Source organism: Crocodylus porosus, unplaced genomic scaffold, assembly GCF_001723895.1.
Source record: "Crocodylus porosus isolate Cpor-Errol unplaced genomic scaffold, CroPor_comp1, whole genome shotgun sequence".
Taxonomy (NCBI): Eukaryota; Metazoa; Chordata; order Crocodylia; family Crocodylidae; genus Crocodylus; species Crocodylus porosus.
Window position 1 is genome coordinate 37711255 of NW_017728910.1, and position 21929 is coordinate 37733183.

The following is a 21929-nucleotide window of genomic DNA, read 5'->3' on the forward strand; positions in this document are numbered from 1 at the left end:
CTGAGTGGGATGCCATCTCCCAGATCTTGCTGGTCCTCAAGCCCTTCCTTGAGGCCACTGAGACCCTCAGTGCTGCTGATGCCTTCCTCAGCCAGGTGATCCCCATAGTTAAGGAGCTCCACAGCCAAATGGAGAGCTTCCTGGGGGCCAATGTTCCTGGCTGGGGCAGGCCGCTTTCACCAGATGTGCAGGCAAGAAGGAGGGCCTTAGGAAAAGGCTTGAACCCTTGGGGTCCAACACAGCGCATATGCTAGTGGCCATCTGTGACCCAAGGGTGAAGGGCACCATATGTGGCAGCGAGACACTAAGTTGCTGGAGGGAGGTGCTTATTAAGGAAGTGACGGAGGCGGAGCGGCGGAGGGAAGTGGAACAGGGGGATCCGCTGCCTGAACCCAGCCTGCCATCCATGAGCCAGTCTTCCCCTCCACCACAGGCACTGCCAATATGGGCTAAGGCCATGGCAAACATTAGGGGGTCCAGACCAATCAGACCCCAGGATCAGGCAGGCAGCTCTCACACTGTGGTGTCTGCCTATCTTGCCGAGCCTGTGGAGCCCCCGGACTGTGACCCCTTGGCCTACTGGGCAACCCACAACCCGATGTGGCTGGATCTGGCCACTGTTGCCCGGGTATACCTGTCCTGTCCACCGATCAGTGTGCAAGCGAGAAGGTGTTCAGTATGGCTGTGGATGTTGTAATGCCCCACCGCACTTGCCTGGATCCTGGTCTGGTGGAGCAGCTGGTGTTCCTCAAGGTGAACTTCCCACTACTGGGGCTCTCCAAGTGCCAGGTACAGACGGAGCGAATGCCGCCCTCCTCACTCCATCTGGAGCACGAGTTTTGTCTGTCAGCAGCCTAAGGTGCAGTTTCCCCCAAACCCCTGCACCTATCACCGTGAAAATTGGCAGGCTTTGTGGGCTCCTTAGGGGCTAGCAAGCCAGCAGTTTTGACTCCCTGTGGCTTTCCACACAGAAGTCACAGGAGGTTTTCTCTCAAGAATTTGGGGTGCAGTCTCTCTGCACCCCCTGAACTTATCTTGTTGAAACTTGGCACGCTTTGTGGGCTCCTCAGGAGCTACCATTCCTGCAGGTTTCATCAAGATCAGACGAGAAATGCCAAAGTTATAGCCTACTTTGACCTTCCCCATAATAGCCTATGGGGAAGTCGAAGCAGCTCCAATATTTGACTTGAGCTTCAACCTTGAGTCGAAGCAGACGGCAAATCGAAGCGGTACCAGGTTTAATATTCGACATGGCTGTTGAATCAAATATTACATGCTCTACACAGCTCTAGTACATAAGTTGAGGTTATCCTGCCTACTTTTGAATAGGCCAGTCTTATTTGTGCAAAATTGAAACTTGTTCATGATGGATTTGAAGCAAACCTCAGTGATGTCAGTGGAAAGAATTCACTGAATACAGTGAGCTCTGAATCTGGCCCTAGAGAGCCCTTTGAAATCTCACCAAGACTTCAGTCTGGAAAGTGGGTGTCTTCGTCCAGAACCTATCTAGTCAGTAGGGGGTGAAAAATTGGTTTCTTTAAAGAAATTGCAGTTTTGCTATTGGTTTTAGTGGATTGAGGTTTTCACTGGTAGCATTATGTTTATTTGTAGTCTCCTTCCATTTTTCTTCCATTTTTTCCACAAGTTGTCTTTGCTGGTAATGGTCTTTATCTATCTTGGTTTTATCCAGCCTGATGAGAAGGGAGACTAAATAAGGGCAGAATAGAGCTCTTAAATTCTCAGATCTGAAGGAGCCAGAAGCAGATAGTATAAATGATTCTCTTTTTTCCTAATGCAAATTCATGTATTACATTATTCTCCACTCTTCTGATAGCAAATAAATATCAGAAAAACTGAATATATTGAATCACATTATATCAGCAGTAATGAGTCTCAGAGAGATGTCCTAGTGTTGCCCTTTTACCAAGATGATTTAGGGGACAGGTGGAGGGGGGTTAAGATAAAGTTCAGTAAACAAAAATTTAAGGCATTACCCTCATTCCCATAACTGCCAGTTGCTAAATGCCTGACTTGGTAATGAAAGGAAGAATACAAAGGAATTCTTTAAGGACAAACTTCCCTCCCCCACAACCCTTATTATAACCTTGAGGGAGTATATGTTCCACCAACTTAAAACAGACTCACTTATATCTGCTCCTAAAATTTGACTATATATATTCTGATTCAAGTATACATGCTGAGCTACTTTAATGTTAGGCCATATCCATCTTTCTTTACACAGCTGAAAATCTCAAAAGGCAAATTCATATCTTTTTCAATAAGAAATAGCAAATGTGCTGAGGAACATTGACTAAAATTAGTCTGTGTCATTCTGTTTTCCAGAGAAAGTATGCATAACCCCTGCTATCTTGGTTTTCTTGTTTTCAGTATGTCTAAATATTATACTTAAGAGAACTGAGCAAGAAAAATTCATTCCCACCATAATTGGTCCTCTGGCTGGGCATGGTACTGCTGAAGGGCTGCATACTCCCTAAGCTGTCTTTTGGTGTCGGCGTAAAACTGTCTTTTATGTTAACTGACAAGGAAGTGGTGTTAGGATATATCTCTCCTCTGAGTCTTGAAACTCTACCTTGTCTGTCGATCTCGTAGAATAGTGTTTCTTAAGGAAAGAGTCTCAAGTCACTGGGCCTCTGTGAGAGGAGCTAAAGTTTGATTTTCAAAGGCTGCCTTTTGGTTAATTTCTGACTTTGTTTCTGAGGGGTGTTTGTAGTGGTGACTCAAAGCCAGCAACTTGAGGCCCAGCCTGCTCAATAGTGCCTTCAGGTAAGCTAATCAGTGGTAGACTGAGGTTTCTACTTCCTTTTCCTGCTCTTTATTATGTTCTCATTTCTTTACTGAATTGATCATTGTGGAACTTAGAAAACAGTAAACTGTTCCTGTACCTCTTAGCACTCAGAACCTTATTATTTGCCTATTTTGTGTTAGCCAGTTATAGATAAGAAATGGAGAGAATATAAACAATGTTTGTGTTTAATAAATTTAAAGTTGTATGTTTTGAGTTTCTTCCATCATGATAGTTTTAACTTCCTCAAAAGTGGTGACAGCCAGAGCCACAGAGTTTGCCCCCAAAGCTAAGCTTGGTCAAAAAGCTTGAGGTTGTTCAGATTTGCAGTTGACTGCAAAGAATGAATGGATTGATCAGTGGTTGTCAAGATAATTTCTCCATGTTGAATCGGTCCTCACCAGCTAGCAGGTATACGTTTTAAATTGGTTGTAATCAAGAATGTTTGAGATAAATCACAAATCAGAATTGAGAGGGCAGTATAAATTTGTTGTGTCTGTTCAGTTTATTTTAATTTGTTGTTGTTGCTGTTGTTGTTGTTAAAGCTTTTTCTTTTATAACCAGGAAGTGATGACAGCACACAGTGTTTTGGAATAAATCTGAGTAAAGAGGCTGCAAAAGATTTGTTAAAATATAACTTTCGTCTGATCAGTCCTATAGTAGTATGGTGAAGCTGAACCTCTAACTTGAAGCCTGAGTGAAACCACTATAAAGATGCAATGATCTAGTTTAGAGCAGACAAATACATCAGTTACAGTAGATTTACTGTAAATTGCTACTATTTTAAAGTGCTTTAACTGTTCATTTTTCTACACACCGAGTACAGCTATACTTTTGTGCATGCTTATTTTGAATAGTATTATATTTAAGATTGAGTCACAGTTCACTCAGGTCTGAGAATTTATTAGCTATCCTGTTGTGAAGAGGGAATTTAGGAAACTGTTTACGTTATTAAAGTCACTTACCCATTCTCAAATTCATGTTTTATTTTGGATTTGTATAACATTGCATCTATTACTGCAGTATGTGAGAATTCTTTACTGCCATCAGACAATTGCCATGAGTGCAGGATTTGAATTGGGGTTGGAGTTTTTCTAAACTTTTCACTCTTACTCTTTTTTTTTTTAATCTCTGAGGTATTAATTACATTGTATAGCACTCACTTTACCCGTCATTCCTAAACTAAAATAGGTTCCCCCCTGCCCTGCCATTGCATTTGTATGCTGATCTGTATTGTAAAATTGCTCTCAAACTATTCCTTTTAATACAAAAGAGAAGAAGAATTTGTTCAACTAAAACATAAAGTGAAGGTTTATATGGGCCTTATAAAGCTTGGTGTGTTGTTGGTATAAACATGCATAATATTTAAGTAGCTCATGTATATTCCTAAAGTAAAATAAATGTGTGACTCTATATTGTATTATATTCCCAGATAGTCACTCTTATTGTGAATAGTTATGACAGGGTAAGCATCCTCCTCCTACCTACAGGCATGCCGCCCACCTAGTTTTTCTGCCATGCCTTGTTGGTAAATAACAAAGATGGTACTTAGACAGGAGGCTGCCCATTTTGAACCCCTGATGTCTAGGCTGATGTCCACAACTCCAACCCTCTCCTATACTCTAGCCCATGCCTCGCAGATAGCATCCATGATTATAAATGCTCTAGCCAGAAGCCGAGCCAAACTCTGCCCCATATTGGGCCTTTTCCACTCACTCAATCATACTCCCTCCTTTCACCGGGCCTCACTCACTCTGCCCCCTCTCACCGGGACTCTTCCACTCCGCCTGTTCCCCAAGAGCAGCCTTCAGGCTATCAGGCTTACTCTGGCAACTGAGCTTGCAAGTGACGGTCCATGCCTAAACTTAGGCTGGATCTAGCCACTGGCCCCTTCTCGGGCACTCGGATCTTTCTGCCCCCTCTTGGGACCACTCTCCACCCCTCCTTGGCATCACCTTTATGCCCCTCCTGGGCTCCACACTGCCTCTTCTCCAGGGCTTGAGGTCTTATACCCACAGGGGCTCAGGCACCTTTCCCTCAGCATGCCTGGCCCTATAGTTTGTATATTCTCCACTATATAGTGGAGGCTGAGGTTTTAAAGCACCCCTACCCACCTTTCACCAGGGAGGTAACTGGCCTGGCATTTTCTGGGGCATGCCACTAGGAGCCCCACCTGGGTGCAGTTTCAAGCCATACCCAGGACCAGGAGCCTCCAAACCATCCCCTGTAGCTCCTACCCTTACCTCCAAGGAGCAGCTCAGCACAATGTTACCTCCTTGGCTGCTCAACCTAGACCGCTGCCTTTCTGGCCTAAGTCTGAAAAATGACTGCTGCAATCAATCACCCGGCAGCTCCCTGCTCCCACCCTTAAAGTGACAGGCACCAAAGGTGCTCTGTCACGATAATATAGTACCATTTTATTTTTGAGTGCAATTCATTTTCTTATGAACTTTTGGACAGCTCATTTTCTGGTTTCCTACAGACATCTTTGCTGATTCTTGCAGTATGGCTTTGTGAATAACTGTGCTTTCTATTTGGCGGTGAAAGCAACCCCTGCTTCCCCCCACAAATTCTCTTCTCAAATTTAAAATAATATTTCTCACTTTTTCTTGATGAAAAAAAGAATTGGTTTGACAGTTTCCTATTTGATATGAAACGTTTCATTTTGGGTGTTTGTTTAATAAAAAAAAGGAAAGGAAACAGAGCTAGAATCACAGAACTGGGGCGGGGAGGGAATGAAGAGATGGTGGTCAAAGGTTTTCTTTTTTATCTGAAAGGTGAGTTGTAAATATTCACTGAGGCTGAAAGCAAAAGCATGAGAGTGACTCCTGAGCTCACCTGAGATTTGGAAGACCTCGGTTCCTGTCTCCATGTTACTGAATATTTAGCTACACACGGTAAATCAGTATTAACGGGAGCAACTGGGAGCACTTGACCTTGGATTGCTCTAGTGCAATAGCTAAGCATTCTTCAGGGGTGTACATTCAAATGCCCTCAGGCAGAAGTCAAGTTGAACCATGGGTCTCATGTCTTGGTTGAGTTCTATGACCACTGAGCTCTTAAACAAAAGAATGGGGAGGTGTGGAGGGAGAGAAGGGGGCACTACTGCTAGTACTGTACCCAACTTTTTTTCCCAGCCCTGATTATTCAGCATGAATTCACAAATAGTTTCAGAATGACCAAAGCTTTATTTTTGGCAAATGTATTGTATGCTGAAAAAAATTGCCTTCTTTTGGTGGTCAGCTTCATCTCCTCTGTGTATGAGAAATTAGACCCAGCTGTTGAAAAGTTGTGTGGAACTTCAAGTAGGTCACAGCTGCTTCTGGACCAATACCTGGAGTGCATAAGGCTATTGAAGTTCATCTCCATACTAAGCCTAATTCATTTCCCAATGAAGTCAGTGGAAAGTCTTTTCTCTCCATTACCCCCCACCATCTAAACACGTTAATCCACATGAAGTGCAGCTAGGTTGTAAAATTTGCTTAGCACAATCTACTTTTAAGTTGCCTTCAAGAATGAATCCTTTCCCTAAGGACATTTTTACATTCATGGGATTTTTAAAGAGCCAGGCTTCTGCTGTGAGTTGAGCAAGGTGGGAGGGAGCTGTATACATTTGCAGAAGCTGATATGATTCAACAAGGAAATTAGGGCACATCCCAGCTCTATATTCACACCTATGAAAACTAAGAGTTTGCCAACAAATAAGTGCATCAGCTCTTTCACTCCCATATGTGCATGCTAGCCTAGAGAAGGGGAAACAGGTGGCAATTACCGGATATAGGGTTACTACTGTATTGTTTTCTTCTCATGCTTTTTCAGATTGGGTCCTCCTTGGGAAGGAGGCAGAGAATAGATTTTCCCGAGCGTTACTAGTATCACAGGAAGAGCACATCCATGTGACTTATATAGTGCTTCTTGTGAAACCAGCAAATAAAATTGACCACAGCCATGCCACTTTCTTTTAGTTGCCTTTGCCAGCATTAATAGGAAAGCAGTTTACAGAGAAGCTATAGCATAAAAGGTAGTGGACACAGAACTGGGGTGAAGTGGAACCCACAGAGGGGGAGGTGGAATGGAGTGGCTGCTTAGACAGGGAGGAATCAAAGTTGTGGCTGGTGACTCAGATGCTGGCTTAATGGTTATTGCAGTAAATGCATATTTCTGAATCTTTCTCTCTGAGCTGTTCCTCAGGGGATTGTTCCCTGGCTTATATTATCCTCCTCACTATCACCAGAGATAGGAGCTCTGATCATAATGTAGTTCTAACACTAGTTATCTTTTCTATTTGAGTCACACTAGTGGATGCCTCTTCTAAGATGCCTGGAACAGCAGCAGCCCTTCTTGGAGAACAGATAACATTTACATTGGAACTGAATTTATATTTCTTGCTAGAGGCCAGACTCTGAAGGTCTTTCTTTAACTTTAATACCCAGGCAAAATTCCTGTTGATCTGAGACACAGGAAGTCAGTTGAGTGTCCTGTCCCTCTTCCCTATCCAAAATCACTGAGATTCAGGACTGTAACATATAGGGCATGTCTACATGAAACACTTTACTGCACATTAGACTATTAGACTATTCTAACGTGCAGTAAAGTGTCACCATCTATACATGCACTGAAGCTACTGTGAATTAAATTAATCTAATGTGCTATTTGCTAGTACCAGCACATACAGGTACTAGATAAATGACACATTAGATAATGCGCAGCATACGTGTAGATGCTGACTGGGAGCAGTTTTGCTCCCAGTGAGCCCAGGCACCAGGGGGCCACTGCTGCCTGGCTAAACCCCCAAGTTGGAGGAGCTGTGCTGGCTATAGGGGCAGCTGGCTCCTGCCCTGGTCCCATAGGGATGAGTGTCCATGTGCATGGGGCCAAGAGAGCTGTGCCAGCAGCAGAGGCAGGTGGCTTCCAGTCCTGATGGTCCTGATGTGCATGGGGTGGGAGACAGCTACCCCTGCAGCCAGCACAACTCTCCTGATCCCATGCACATGGGGACAGGGATGGAAGCCAGCTGCCCCTGCAACCAGCACAGCTCTCCCAGCCCCATGCACATCAGGACCAGCCCCTATGCCTCCTGTTAGCCCCTGAGCTGGCAGTCAGGGACACTCCCCCTGGCTGGTGCTGCATGGAAGAGCAGGGCAGGAGCAGCCCTGAACCAGGTTGATCCTGTTGGGCACAAATCTGTACCCAACAGGGCATACATGTATACACATTCCTGGTTACAATTTACTGCACCTTGTTTAATGTGCAGTATCCTTTCTGTGCATTACTTTACATGCAGACACACCCACAGTTGATGAAACATTTTTTCTTTGGCTGGAAACATGTACTTTAGGGAGGTGGGGGGGGGGAAGAGAAGGTTGTTTAGAATTCATTTACAGTGCTTTAAAGGGCTTCTGTCTTGAAACCCTTGTACTGCTTGAAGTGCTATAATTTTTTATTTTCTCCATTTAGTTCCTGTGATTGTCCAAGGGTAGGAATTATTCTGTTTCACAGCAATTACTATGGAGTCACCACGCCTATTAAGCAAATAGATTGTTTAAACTTTCCCCCAAATCCATCTAATCTTCTCTCTGCCTTTAATAATCCTTTGTTTTATATTGCACATATTACCATGGAATATAAGCATATGGTATTTATGCATTTATAAATTAGTAAAAGAATAAAACTTTTATTGAGATGTAGCTAAACCATAGATATGGAACTGTCCAAATGTTGGTGTGTTCAGACCTAGAGTTTTTGTTCAACCAATTATAAAATTTGAAAAGGGGGATGTGGTTCAAAGTTTGAATAACAAACTCTTTCAGAGTCAGAGTGCTTTATTAATCTAGAGGGCTGGAAATGCCACATACTGCACAATATTTACTTTTGTCAAGGTAGTAAAGGGCTTCAGGGGGCTGATTGCATGACAAAACATCACTTCTGTTACTGCCTCTGATGTGCACTTCTGATGGTTATATCAGCATGATCCTCTAGCAGTACAAAGTCAGTTAACTTTGACCTGGAATAAAAGTCAAACTTCAGTGGTTTTGCTACACTTGTGTTACAAAGATAAATTACATTGTCACAGTTCATACTGGTATAATTTGATATATAATATTGATGATGAAAATATTGCTTCTTCTAGCCTTCTCCAGATCACAGAAATATAAAATGTCCCTCTTTTATATATTTTGCTATATATTTCCCCTCCTTCTCCCCCCTCCCATCCTGAAGACAGTATGGGGTCAGGGGAGGGGGGGCTGGGGTGAGAGAAGCATCAGACACACAGCCACTCTGAACTGGAGTTCAATCCCCTGATGCCCCAGACACACCAACGAACGGCTGTTGGGTCAAGGGAATCAGTGTAACTCATGGCGCTTCCTGTGAAGCACCATGACTTACAGCAGGGAGCTGCATGTCTGTCAACACCCTAGATGTTTCAATCTGAGCAGCACCTGTTCCCCCTTCCCCCTCTCAAGATTAGATGGATTTTGGGAAAGTTTAAACATAACCTGTCCCCCCTTCCACCCACATTTTAAAGCCATTAAAAGGAAACTTATCCAGACTCCTGTCAGCATAAGTGGAACAGGTTTTCCAAATACAGCACAGCAATAGACAGGAAAGAAAATGCACTAAAAGGCAGGGAAAAATCTGATGCCTAGATGACTATGGAGTGTATATAACAAACAGAGAATTGAGACACTTGGATTAGTATGGAACAGCAGTACTCTCGACCCTGAGTAAAATGCTACAATGGAAAAATTAGGAGTCAAGGGATTTCCCTACACTCTTGTCTTTCCTTAGATTGATTCCTATCTGCCCTAATTGTTATCTCTGTAGTTCACATTTGTTTTTCTTTTCTTAGCCTATTTCCTTTCCTTGTTTTTAAAGAATGGATTATCTGTGCACTCCAGAAGGGTGTTACTCACAAAGATCACAAGCTTTTAGATCACACACAAACATTGGCATGCTGACTAACAAAGCAAAATATGCTGAGGCTTTAAAACTCAAGTGCCACATGGCATTTGTACAGCAGCAGTAACTCTATCCAGTGACGTACATTGTCACGGTTCTGCTGGATCCCAGAATTTGTGCTTCTCTGATCAGCTGGCAAGTATATTTTTAAAAAAATTATTAACATATGCAAGAATAAATACTTTGCTTGCTTGGTTTTTTTTAAGTGTTCTTGATCTTCACTTTATCGTATCCGTACTATTAAAAAAAATGTTAGAGCTGGGAGGGTTTTTTGGAAAAGGCAGGTGGTCTCATACACAGACATGGATTAAAATTCCAAACTGGATTTTAGCAAATAAGAGACATATTCCTAACACTACCATTTTACATCGTTATTATGTTGGACAGGTCATTTTATTTCTCTGTGTCTTCCTGTAGTTTGTTTGTTTTCTTCCCCTCTGCTCCCCACCCCCCACCCTGCAAATTGAACATACGAGTTGCATGCAGTTGTGAAGCTTACTAAGGACTTTGTGATTGTAAATGGAAAGCAGTAGAGAAATGAAAAATACAGTTGTTTATGATTACCTGCATTAGGAACATCGCCTCTTTCCAGAGAAATTAAAGCACTAATTTGCCTTTATTTTTATTTTCAAGGCAGTTTTGCAATGGATGAAAGTGCAGACCCTATGGTGATGACAGTGCATCTCCTTGCCAACTCAGGACATTCATTGTTTTTGCAGCAAACCCTTGATCAGCTTTTGGAATGGATCTGCCCTGATGTCCGCCTTTTCCTTGTATCAGAGCGTGTTACTCCAATGAAATATTATGAGAAATATCGCAAGAAAACCTCTGGATTTCCAGGGATATCTGTTCTCCTTTTCCTCCATGAGTCCTTCGGTGAAGAACGGATTTTTCGGGTCCATGATTTCTTTCAGCACCCACCATGGCAGTATTATCACACACAAAATACTAATGGAAAACTTTACCCCTATGCACCAGCTAATCAGGACTTCTATGGTCTGGATGACCACATGCCTGTGTGGGGTGTCAGGCAAGTTCATTATGGCACTGAAATTCTGCGTGTTACCCTGTACTGTAGCTTTGATAACTATGAAGATGCAGTAAGATTATATGAGATGATCCTGCAGAAGGAAGCAACAATGCAGAAGCGTAACTTTTGTGTCTTTGCCCTTTACACAACAAAACACACTGCTGTTCAGCTCTGTCTAAAGCAGCTGCCTATTGGGATATCTGTTGAGCTGAAAGAATCTTCAGTTCTGCAATTCAAGGTGCAAGAAATAGGACAGCTAGTCCCTCTTTTGCCTCATCCATGTATTCCTATCAGCAGCACCAGATGGCAAACTCAGGACTATGAAGGAAACAAAATCCTGCTTCAGGTAATGTTGTGTGTGCCCTCTTTCAGTCAGAGAGGGAAAGGGACAAGAATACAGTTCCAGAGTGGAATTTAGTTCTTGTTGGGTTATCACTTCAAAAGTATGACAACTTCTGTAAATGCCTATTCTGTTGTCTGGATGCCATTCCTACTAACAGAAATGTAAAAAATTCTAAAAAATATTTAGCAATCCTTTTATATTACACCATAACTTACAATGATATAACAACACAAAGTTAGGCTTGTTAATGATAACTTGATATGTGAGTACAGATACCTTTGGTTCATAGATGAAGTTTCACTTCAAGTCAAATTACCATAACTGCCTGAATTATTTCTTCAGGGTTTTGTATTGTAAATGCTTTCTGAAGCTGATTTCTAGCTGTGTTATTGGGTGCCACCTGGAGGGGAGAAAGATTATTTTGAAGTGTTACTACAGCACACACTGCATTATTTTATGTGAAAACTTTAGTGGGTCTTAGTGCAGTTGTGCTGAGTAAATGCAGCATAGTGAATAATTTATTCCAGGTAAAGTACCTCTTTTCTACTTACTACTTTCACCTATGTTATTTGACTCCATAATGTCCAATAATTTCTGTAAATAATTTAGACCCCCTTACACTCGTGCTTGCTTAGGGTCACTTGCCTCTCTGGGAGTAAGGGGAGATGAACTGGCATGATTTACTCCAGGCAAGGTTGTAAGAAAGTCTAAACAAGAATGCAGGTAGGTCTAAGGGAGTCTTACTGAGGGTCTAAGATACAAAATCCTTAAATAACTTTGGCTGCTATGGCTTGGTGGCAAATCCTAGAGTCAATATATATGGATCATTTATGTGAATTAGAGCTGTCATCATAGGCTCACCTAATTAATGCTCGCTACAGCTCTCCTGGTTTATCACCATGATTAGAGGGGGAAATGCTGCCAGGAAGGTTGAAAGTCCAGCCCTTTTTAATGCTGATTGCCTTGTGAGGGGTTATAGTGAGCAATCTGGAACCAGCTGGAAGGCACACCGTATAACTACAAATAGTAAATGAATTCATTGGGCCTAATTCCTCTTGCCTTAATTCCATCACCTTCCTGATTTATCTCAACATGAGGAGAAGAATCATACTTGGCATCATTTAAATTAGCTGCGGCCAGGTCAAAGCTTGAGAGCCATAGGCATCTCACAGGCAATTTAAATGCAGCTCCCAAAACAGAGGTGCTGTTGGCAGTTCATTGCCTCAGGCTCAGGGACATGAACATCTCTTGTATATTCTCCAGCTCTCAGCTGTGCCAAGATTATGGTTTGCAGTCAGAAGGGTTAAGTAGTTAGGCCACTCTTTTTGAAACTGTAAGCTATTTATAGTAGGGATAGTGGCAGCCATTTACTAAATGGCAGTGTAGCACCTGTCACAGAGGAGCTGTGATAATGAGTAATAATAGCCTTAAAATGAAGATTAAGAGCTACAGAAGCAGGGCCAGCACTTGCAATGTGCCTTTTGAATAGATCTAATTAACATTTTTGAAATGCTAATCTGAGAGAGAATTTCCCTTTTTCTAAAAAAAATAAATTAGGTTATAGTTCAGTTGATTTTTTTTTTGAAAATTAACATGTTACAGTGAAACAATCTATATTTCTTATTAAGGAAGGGGTTTGCACTTTAATTATTTCTATAAATCTTAATTAAATCAGATTTTGCATTTAAATATTTTATTTCCAATATAATCTTCATTCAGTATGTCATACTTTTATGTGTGTGCCACATAATATAAGTTATTTAAATAATTTACCACTTCTGTGCATTTGTAAATTACCACCCCTATGGATTCTTAATTTTTCTCTCATTTACTAGATGATTCCTCTTTCACTCATGATTTTTTTTTCTTCTTTCTCTTCCTTCCAGAGAACACTTTCTATATATCTTCCTATTCAGTCTGCATAGCTGATTTCTGCACTGATCTTTCTGTGTAGTGTTTGCTTTTATGCACTTGCTTCTTTACATCATTGTGGAAATTAGTTTGCCACCCACCTGGTGCAACTAGCACTCTGCTTTGACAGATGCATTTAAATTCCCGGTATGCAGGCTTACAAGAATGTTTTTTTACACTGTGCCACATTATTGCCTTGTCAGGAGCTGCTTTGAACATGAGGGAGAGGGAGATGTTTTGTGTGTATTTCTGCTTTGAGTGGCACATGAAAGTCCTTTGCCTGTGAACTGCTTGAGGCTCTCAATTGCCAGTGAAGTTGATGGTAGTCAAAGGTTCACAGCACCCCTTGACTTCATCTTAAATGCCTACAGTACTTATAGTATTCAGCATTTTTCTGTTCTGGAAGATGTTACCACCAGGTGGTGCTGATAGATGGATTGTCAAGTTTTTTTCTTGGTGTGTAAGTGAGTTTTCAGTTTCAAGAAGACATTGTACCATGGTGGTAGAACACTTGGTTATGCCAGCTTCTGTGTACCAGCAGTTTGGGTAGGGGGAGAGAGAGGAATGCAGTCCAGGAGTTTTTTCTCCGTTGAGATTCAGTTCTCGAGGAAGTAAGTTGCTCTCTGGGAACTGAACATTTCCAGTTTCCCAAAATCCGTTGTCCTGTGATTCCAGCAAGAAAGGATTGCTATGTATGCATTTGTGGCCATCTCTGTTCCAGCACAAGGGTATATGTCTAAATAACAGATTACATATAGAACATACCACAGTTTCCATTGAATTTAGCACTCATTTTTTATTCCTACTACGAGGAAGAGTGATATAGCTGTGATGGTGGAGAAATTATTTGACAGCAGGGATTTGTATCAGCTATGTAGTATCCCAACTACATAATTAGTCCATTAAAAATATTGCCATAAGAAATGTATCTACACTTAGCAGGGGCAAAGGTGACATCAGAATGGAACACAAGCATCTGAAGAAGGGGCAATGCCAGAGACATATGTTAAGTTGCTTGGTTACCGGTAACTTAGAGCTTGATTCTGCAAACTCTTGACTCAGGCACCATCTACGGATTACACTTAAGGCATGATTAACCAGTTAATGTGTACAAAGCTATTCCACAAAATATGTGTAAACATATTATAGCTGCTTCCTGTCTTGCCATCCGTTCTGCTTGCTGGTGCAGGGGGAGCCCAAGATCATGATAATAAATAAAGCAAATCATGATCCTGGGCCCCACCCCTGTGGTAGGGAGTCAGAAATGCAGAATTAGAAAAAGATTGTGATTAGAAGAAATTGTGAAAGGCTTTTTATTATACTTCTTATTTTATTGCAGGACTTTCCAGCAGAGATCAGTCTGAGACCACAAGCCACAGGTCATATGTAACATATTTTTTTAATTTTTCAAAACAACAAAACTTGTAAGCTGTATGCAGAAGCAAATTAAAACAATTTGTTAATGGAAACAGTTCATTGGAATTAATTGATCAATAAGTTCTTTAGTCTCCATGTTTAATTTGTGTAACTGCAAAAGATCACACTCGAACCCATAATCATTTCTTCATAGAAGATTTCACCAGAGGGAACAGCAGATGAGGATGTGGTCACTTTCTGACTGCTAAAATGATGATTTCACTCTGTTCCTTTAACCTTTTTTTAACAGGTTCAGGGCCACTCAAAGCACAATGAAAAAGATGTTGTGCTTTCCAGTCAGCACAACCATGCAGGGGGTGAAAAGACTCTATCTAATTCCACCCCAGACTGGAGAGTGAATCTGGAGCACAGGAGGCAGAGGGTCAGAACCATGAAGTACAAGACCAAATCTGAACAGAGGGAAAGTTTTGCATGTGAGAACTCCAGCAGCACCCCCCAAAGTCATTCCTGCTCTTCATCCCACTCCAGCAGTCCACCAGTTACTGTACAGCAGGAAGCTGCCTCATCCCATGTAAACTTGGGCACAAGACTAAAAATTTCCTGCCGCGAAAATTGGTTTCAAAGGCAAGCAGCAGAGATGAATGTGGATACAGGATTTACTGTAGTCAATTCTGAATGCAGCCTCTCCCCTCTGAGTTGGTTTTCAAGGGACTTGCAGGGCAGCCTTCTTCAACCACGAGCTGCAAACTGTCCATTAGGTGCTGCCAGCTCCTCTGAGGAGAGAACCCGTCGGTCATTATTCTCTGCCAAAAGAAACCATGCAGCAGGACCGCAACCTTCAAACTTGCATGGGAGGCTCTCAAGGGCAAACCAAAGCAATGGAAATGAAGAGGAAGAAGAATTCTTTATATGACTTGAACCATGTGTGCCTGATAGCCTGACTGCTAAATGCTTTCTTTTGGAAATGGAAAGAAAGTATCCAGCAAGCTGTGTCACTCTCTGCTTCCTCAGATACCCCAGGTGCCTAAACTACCTTTTTGTATTCTGAAAAGAGACTTTAGTGGCATTCTATGGCATGGGAGTGATATTTGTTTGCAAAAAGTGATATTAAGGGAGCTGAGATCGAAATCAAAGAAATATAATGCTGCAGTTACCAAAACTGCTTATTCTTAGTGCAGACTATATAGGAGGGTTATTGTGCAATGAATGGGAATAAGCCATGTGAATTTTATTACTGTGTTTAAATGTTAATGTGTCCTAGCATATGTTATATTTGAGTCTTCTGTCTCTGTGAGTCGCAGCCAGTAGATGGCAGAATAATTGTGCCTCTTAAGATGTCAGTGTTGTAGCTTGCATAAGAGGATTAATAGTCACAACACCTGACGAATCTTGCAACACCCTTCTACCCCTTGGTTTCTTCTCATTTCCCTTGTCATTCAGACTTGAATGCTATGAGTGTGATCAATTATATGCAAGTAAAACACTAAATCATGCACAAAAGTCTCTCTCTCACCCACAGCTCCTTTTCAAATATTTGAAAAAAAGCTGTCTACAGAGACCTTCTACCCATGCCGACACCATATAAAAGCACTTCAAATCAATAGCTTTAACTATGTTTTCTCCCTAATCAGCACATTCTCTCCCCCACCCCCAGAGTAGTTAACAATAAAAACAAGAACAGTTTGCACAGTCTTTGTTAGACCTCTGCACAGTTATCAGCAGGGTGGAAATCCTAAGAGGATTTTAAAGTACAGGATACAAAAGAAGCAAGAGCTATAAATCCAGAGGAAGCTGCCAGAATAGTAAAGGATAAACATTTCAGAAAAAAAAAAAGTCATGTAAAATAAAGCACGTGTCTAAATATATCCAAACTTGCTCAAAAAGTCCGCCTACCTAAATACAGTTGGATTCCATAAACTAGAAGGGAGATATGTGAGAGAGGATGCAATTGAGGTGTCAAACTATGAAGGGCAAAGTAAAATGTGAGGAGCTCTTTTAACCTACAAAACCAGCCACAAGTTAACAGTGCTAAAAGACTGTACACATAGAGTCAAGATTAAGGAGACAGTACCTTTTTGAAAGCACCTGCCCCACTGACTGATTGACTATCATTGATGTATAGTAGAATAGATAGGTTTCGGTTTCTCACCCTTGCTTGTACTGAAGAGGTACAGAGTAGAGATGGAGAGGACAGTGCTGCACTTTACATTTAACCAAGGGAGCCTATGCAGTGACTGGCTCACAGCTACATGCTTTCCTTTGCCTTTTTATTTCTTTGCCCTGTCTGTAAGCCTAGGCAACCTCAGCTCATTTTAGGTCTTGTTAAGGGCTTATGTTATACTTGAATGTCCAGAGACCCAATAATGGTCCCCAAAATGAAAGCACTGCTTGCTGTGAAGAAATAGGGCCCTGCTTATAACAGTATTACATTCTTATTGCTCCTGTGAGGTGACAGTCTGCCTCTAGTAAGAGTGGACAATGTTATGGTTTTGTACATTAGCCAGATAAAAAAGTATACATGCATCCCAAGCAGAGGTGTGAGAGCTAAGTTTCCCATTTGTAACTGAAGTGAACTAAGTTTCCTTTGAGAACAGTGCAGTTCAAATAGCCAAGGACATTGTGGATGCTGGAGGTTTTGCTTGGAGAAATCTAATTCCTTCCCTCCACCATTTCCCATTACTGTCCGTTGAATACAATTACAGAGGGTGCTTACCTTTAGACCTTAAAGTGTGAGTCTTCTCTGAAAAGGAACTGCGATAACAGCATCCTCTGTCTCAGCTGGTCAGCTCCTTGTCAGAACCACAGTCTTTCATTTTAGTGAAATGAAACAAGACAAGGCAGTTCATATATTAGACTGTAATTACCTTGTTTCTTTGTATTTTTTCTTTATAGGGTTAAAGTGCTGAGTTTTGAGAGGTGTTAAATTTCCACCTCTCCCTCAAATTACTGGGACCTGTGGGTTTGCAGCGCCTTCTCTGGATCAGGCCTGACATGGCCAAGATGGCATCAAGTGAACAGTATTGCTGCCATTGAAGAAGTGTGTGAGTGCAAGGAAGGTCCATTCCAATGCACTGAAAATAATGTGTGCTCCAAGCATTATTTTCATGTGCCACATTTTCCCATGTTGTGCCATCTCTCCTGAGAGTAGACTCTTATCTTACTTTGTCCTATACAAAGGAAACCATCCTGCATGGTTCTGCTTACAGTTACAGATCTATCTCCCATTTTATACTGAAAACATGAAACTGTTGCTTCTATTTTAAAGTTCAATTCCATGTTCTGTGAATTTTTAATTGCTTGCAATAAAATGTAATATGGCAATTTACTACATCAAACTGATTTTTTTCCCCCTCTGCCCCACCCCAGCTTGTGTAATGTGCTATAAATTTGCCCAGTGCTTCTTAAAACAAGAACAAGATGATTTACAACCTTCAGAAACATTCTACTATAAAGCAGCAAAACCAATACTAAACCAAAGGTAGTAGTTCAGGGAAGATTCTGTGGGTGAAAAGGAATTACTAGAGGAAAAAAATCCCATAGGGAATGGATTTATGGAATATGTGGGTTTTAAGGACAGATTTCATGGCCTGATTCCCCCTCAATTCAGCATTACACAAGTGTGACTTTTGAAGTCAGTCAAGGTATTGCTGATTTACATTAGACAAATTGGGCCTGAAGGGCCTGAGTGAAGATGGTGACTCCAGGACATGGAGAATGGACTGTCTAACAAGAGCTTCTGATTGCTTGCAACAGGTGAGACTAGATCAGTAGTTCTCAACCTTTTTTGTACCAGGACCCATTTATACACATCAATGGCCAGTCCCGACCCAGTGCCCCTCACTCCCAGTGTGTGGGGCAGGGGGTGGGTGTGTGTGGGGCATGAGGGGTCCTAAGTAGCCCCAAACAGCCCCTCGCAGGCTGGAACTCTGCCAGCCTGCAAGAGAAAAGCCACAGTTTTCCACATTTTTCTCCTTTAAAGGATAAACCATTTAAAAAGTTTGTTGATCTATTTTTAAAGTTTTCTCGCAGCCCTTTCATATATTCTTGCAACCCACAGGTTGAGAAATGCTGGACTAGATGACCCTTGAGGTCCGTTTCTCCCTATGATTTGAAGGATGAAAGATGGTGCAAAACTAAGGGTATATGAAGATATCCTCTTTGTGTCACCATAAAAGCATTTTTTTAATTAAAAAAAAAAAGTTGGCAGCAAAACCAAAAAAAACACATCCATACCTCTCGTTGCATTGCAAAAGCTCAAAATCTGTGACAGGTGATACGATTTTGTGCTACTATTTTGTGGCCTGCATCAGTTTGCTTTAAGGCGGGAGAGCACAGGCATCCTAGAGTTGCTCACAATCTCCACTCACTTCAGGCAGGTGCTGCCAGGGATTCCTGGGCCATTCAGGATCAAGCCCCTAAAGCCCTGGCAGCACCTGCCAGGTTCCCTTGTCTGGGATGCCACAGGCGTGCATTGACATTCCAGTGCGGTGGTGGGGCTAAGACCACCAGAGCCAGTTTTCTCTGCCCCAGAGGTTCCCAGAGGCACATCACTGTGAGCAGGAAACCCAACACCTGTTGTCAAACCAGATCAATGGGTTAGGATAACGGGACAGGGATGTATATTTTTCCCAATGAAGCAGATCAGCTGTGCCAGAACACATCCCAGCATAGCTGATCCACTTCATTTGGCAACATCTGTTGAATGAGAAGAGCATTTATCAGGCTCTTTAGGAAGGTTTGATGTCTACATAGAGAGGAGCACTAGGAGGAGAAAGTGGGAAAGAGCACAAGAAGAGATACATGAGAATGAGTTCAGGTAGCTTTGAAGCTGAGGTTTTTATCTACCATCTGGTTTATCTTTGGAAAAGTGTGGTTAGTGACTTCAGTAATGGACTAGGACCAATACACCATGAACGCACACAAATCAGGACAGAAATATATATGTTTCATTAAATTAAAATATATTATTATGGGTGTTTGATTTTAAGATGTAATTTTTTCCCCACCTAAGATGGCAAACCCTCTTCCCCAAAGGAGTACTTCCAGGGGCAAGGGGAGGGACTTCCAGTAGTGAAGGTCAGAGGTTAGGGGCAGGACTTCCAGTCCCAAGATGGTGACCAGGGGGTGGGGCACCTGTCAAGGGGCGGGGCTACCCATGTGGCCCTTGACAGCTTACCAAAACTCGGTAAGCATCCCCCTGCCCAAAATTATTGCCCGCACCTGCATTACAGCCTGCTAAATAGCTAAATCTCTTCACCCTTGAATATTCTAAGCCATGGGGCAGGGAAAGGGTGGAAAGGCCTCTGTCTCCACAAGTGCCTGAAAAACACTCAGGCCTGGCAGCACACGCAGTGAGTAGATATGTCAAAACACTAGTGCTGTTCTCCTTCAAGATGTGTCTAGCATGTGGGCGGCGGTGGGTGAAGTGGATCATGTTACAGTTGTTCTCTGCTTCTCAGTTCCTTTAGTCACCCATGGGAAACAGACTGTAAGGCAGAACAGTCCAGAGGTTGCTCTGATTGAAACCAGGGGCTGAGTACATCCTGGATTTCCCCAGAATCTGAGTGTACAAATGTCTTCAGAGCACTTACAGTTCTCTCTGCTCCCGGCTCCAAATACAGGAACATGAGTAATTCAGGTAACTGAGAATTGGGGTTAATAGGGTCTCCTTAAAGAGATTACAGAGTTCAGCTACATGCATCTAAAAGGAAAGCTCCAGTGGTGTCTGAGACATTATAATCACTGGATAATTGCACAAAATATCAATTATTTTGAGGATGAAAAGCCTTTAAATACACCTTTATAAGAATAATCAAATGGGCTGACACTTTGATTATGATCAATACGAGCCTCCTGCTAGGTAGTATGTTTTTAATGGTGCTGGTTCCTGAGAAACTACTCACAGCTCCAGGGATGAAGTAGTAATGGGTATTTCTAGGAGCTGTTCTGAGCACTTATATGTGGTCTGCATAGTAGGAGATAGCTTTTTCTCTGTGGTGTTACAATAGTTTGTCCTTAGCTTCTGTGATCTTGGAATCTTGATGTTGCCTTTGGTGCTTCCCAGGCAGGTGTGCAAAAGCCTTACCTGTGTGCAATGGGGTCATGTCCTAGGTCAGAACAACATATTCACCCACAAGGTTGTCTCTCTCCAGTGGGGACCTTTCATCTCCCAGGCACTTCTCAAAGGAGGGAGGGTTTTATTAGGGTTTTTTGCCTCGGCAAGTCCCTCCTTCCCACAGAAGCCGTACATCAGTTGGGTGAAACTCTACACTCCACAACACACTGTACTGGTGCTGTTTGTTAGGTGCTTTAGAACTTAGTTAAAGAAATACCATGAATAAGTGAGTTTGAATCCCAAGTATCCAGAGCTTTGGATCTATTGCTCTAGTGAATACACGGGTGAGCAATTATTTCAGGCAGTGGGTCACTTACCGAGTTTTGGCAAGCTGTTGAGGGCCACATAGGTAGCCCTGCCTTTGACAGGTGCCCTGCCCCTCGTTGCCATCTTGGGACTGGAAGTCCAACCTCTAACCTCTGACCTTTGCCACCAGAAGTCCCTCCCCTTGCCCCTGGAAGTACATCTTTGGGGAAGAGGTTTGCCATCATGGGGGAGGAGGGGAATTATATTCTAAAAATCAAACATACATAATAATATATTTTAATTTAATTACAAATATATATTTTTGTCCTGAGTTGTGTGCGTTTGTGGTATATATGCAGAAGTGATTGCATATGGGGATTTGTGGGGACATACGGATGTGTGTATGGATGTCAATATGGAAGCCATGTTGTGCAAAGTGGTTGGCAGGTGGGCAGGAAAGTGACAGGGAAGTGAGTGGAAGCAAGCAGGAGCATGGGGCCTGCACTAATGTCCCAGGACCAGTGCTGGTGGGGCCCAGAGTGGGGTGGTAAGAGTGTGGGGCGTGGGCTGGCAGGGGTCCATAGAGCCGGGCTGGGCTGCACCAGCAGGCAGAGGGGGGAGCTGACCTGCCTCCATAAAACCCTTGCTGGCTGCCCTGCTCTGAGTCCCGCCCTGTGCTTGCTCCCACATGCCCGCTCACTCACAGTGCCCCCAGGTGGAGAGCAATGCGCCGCCCCAACCCCCATGCCTCTCACTCACCCATGGAGAATGAGTTGGTGCTCAGTGTGGGGGAAAAATGGGACCCAGCAGCAGCCAGGTGGGACTGCGGGGCCTATGCCAGTGTCCCAGGGCCTGCACTGGTGCCAGCAGGGCCCGGACCAGGGCAGCAGGAGCACCTCGTTCCTGCTGGCATTAGCTCTATGGAGCTGGGTCAGCTCCCTCTTCTCCCTGCTGGTGCAGTCCAGCCCGATTCCACAGATCCTGCCAGCCCATGCCCTGCGCTCATACCACCCCGCCAGCGCTGGCCCTGGGACATTGGTGCAGGTCCTACATTCCCACTCACTTCCACTGCCTCCCGCTGTGTGAGCTCGATGCCGAATTATATAAGGACTGAATTAAGCACAGGCTCAGACCTGTTCAATTT

General features: G+C 42.8%; 1 protein-coding gene across 4 annotated transcripts in view; it reads left to right on the forward strand.

Annotated features, from left to right (window-relative positions):
• FAM124B (family with sequence similarity 124 member B) overlaps positions 1-16783 on the forward strand; it is a 31491-nt gene extending 14708 nt beyond the window's left edge. For 3 of the 4 annotated variants that reach the window (XM_019533062.1, XM_019533064.1, XM_019533063.1), the window contains 2 exons: positions 10397-11139; positions 14714-16783. In XM_019533062.1, coding sequence (XP_019388607.1) covers positions 10408-11139; positions 14714-15337 — 1356 coding nt within the window. In that variant the 5' untranslated portion in view covers positions 10397-10407 and the 3' untranslated portion in view covers positions 15338-16783. Of the gene's footprint in view, positions 1-9239; positions 9899-10396; positions 11140-14713 lie in introns of those variants that run through there. The other variant, XM_019533061.1, reaches the window with a different exon arrangement.
• Positions 16784-21929: the final 5146 nt, after the last annotated feature.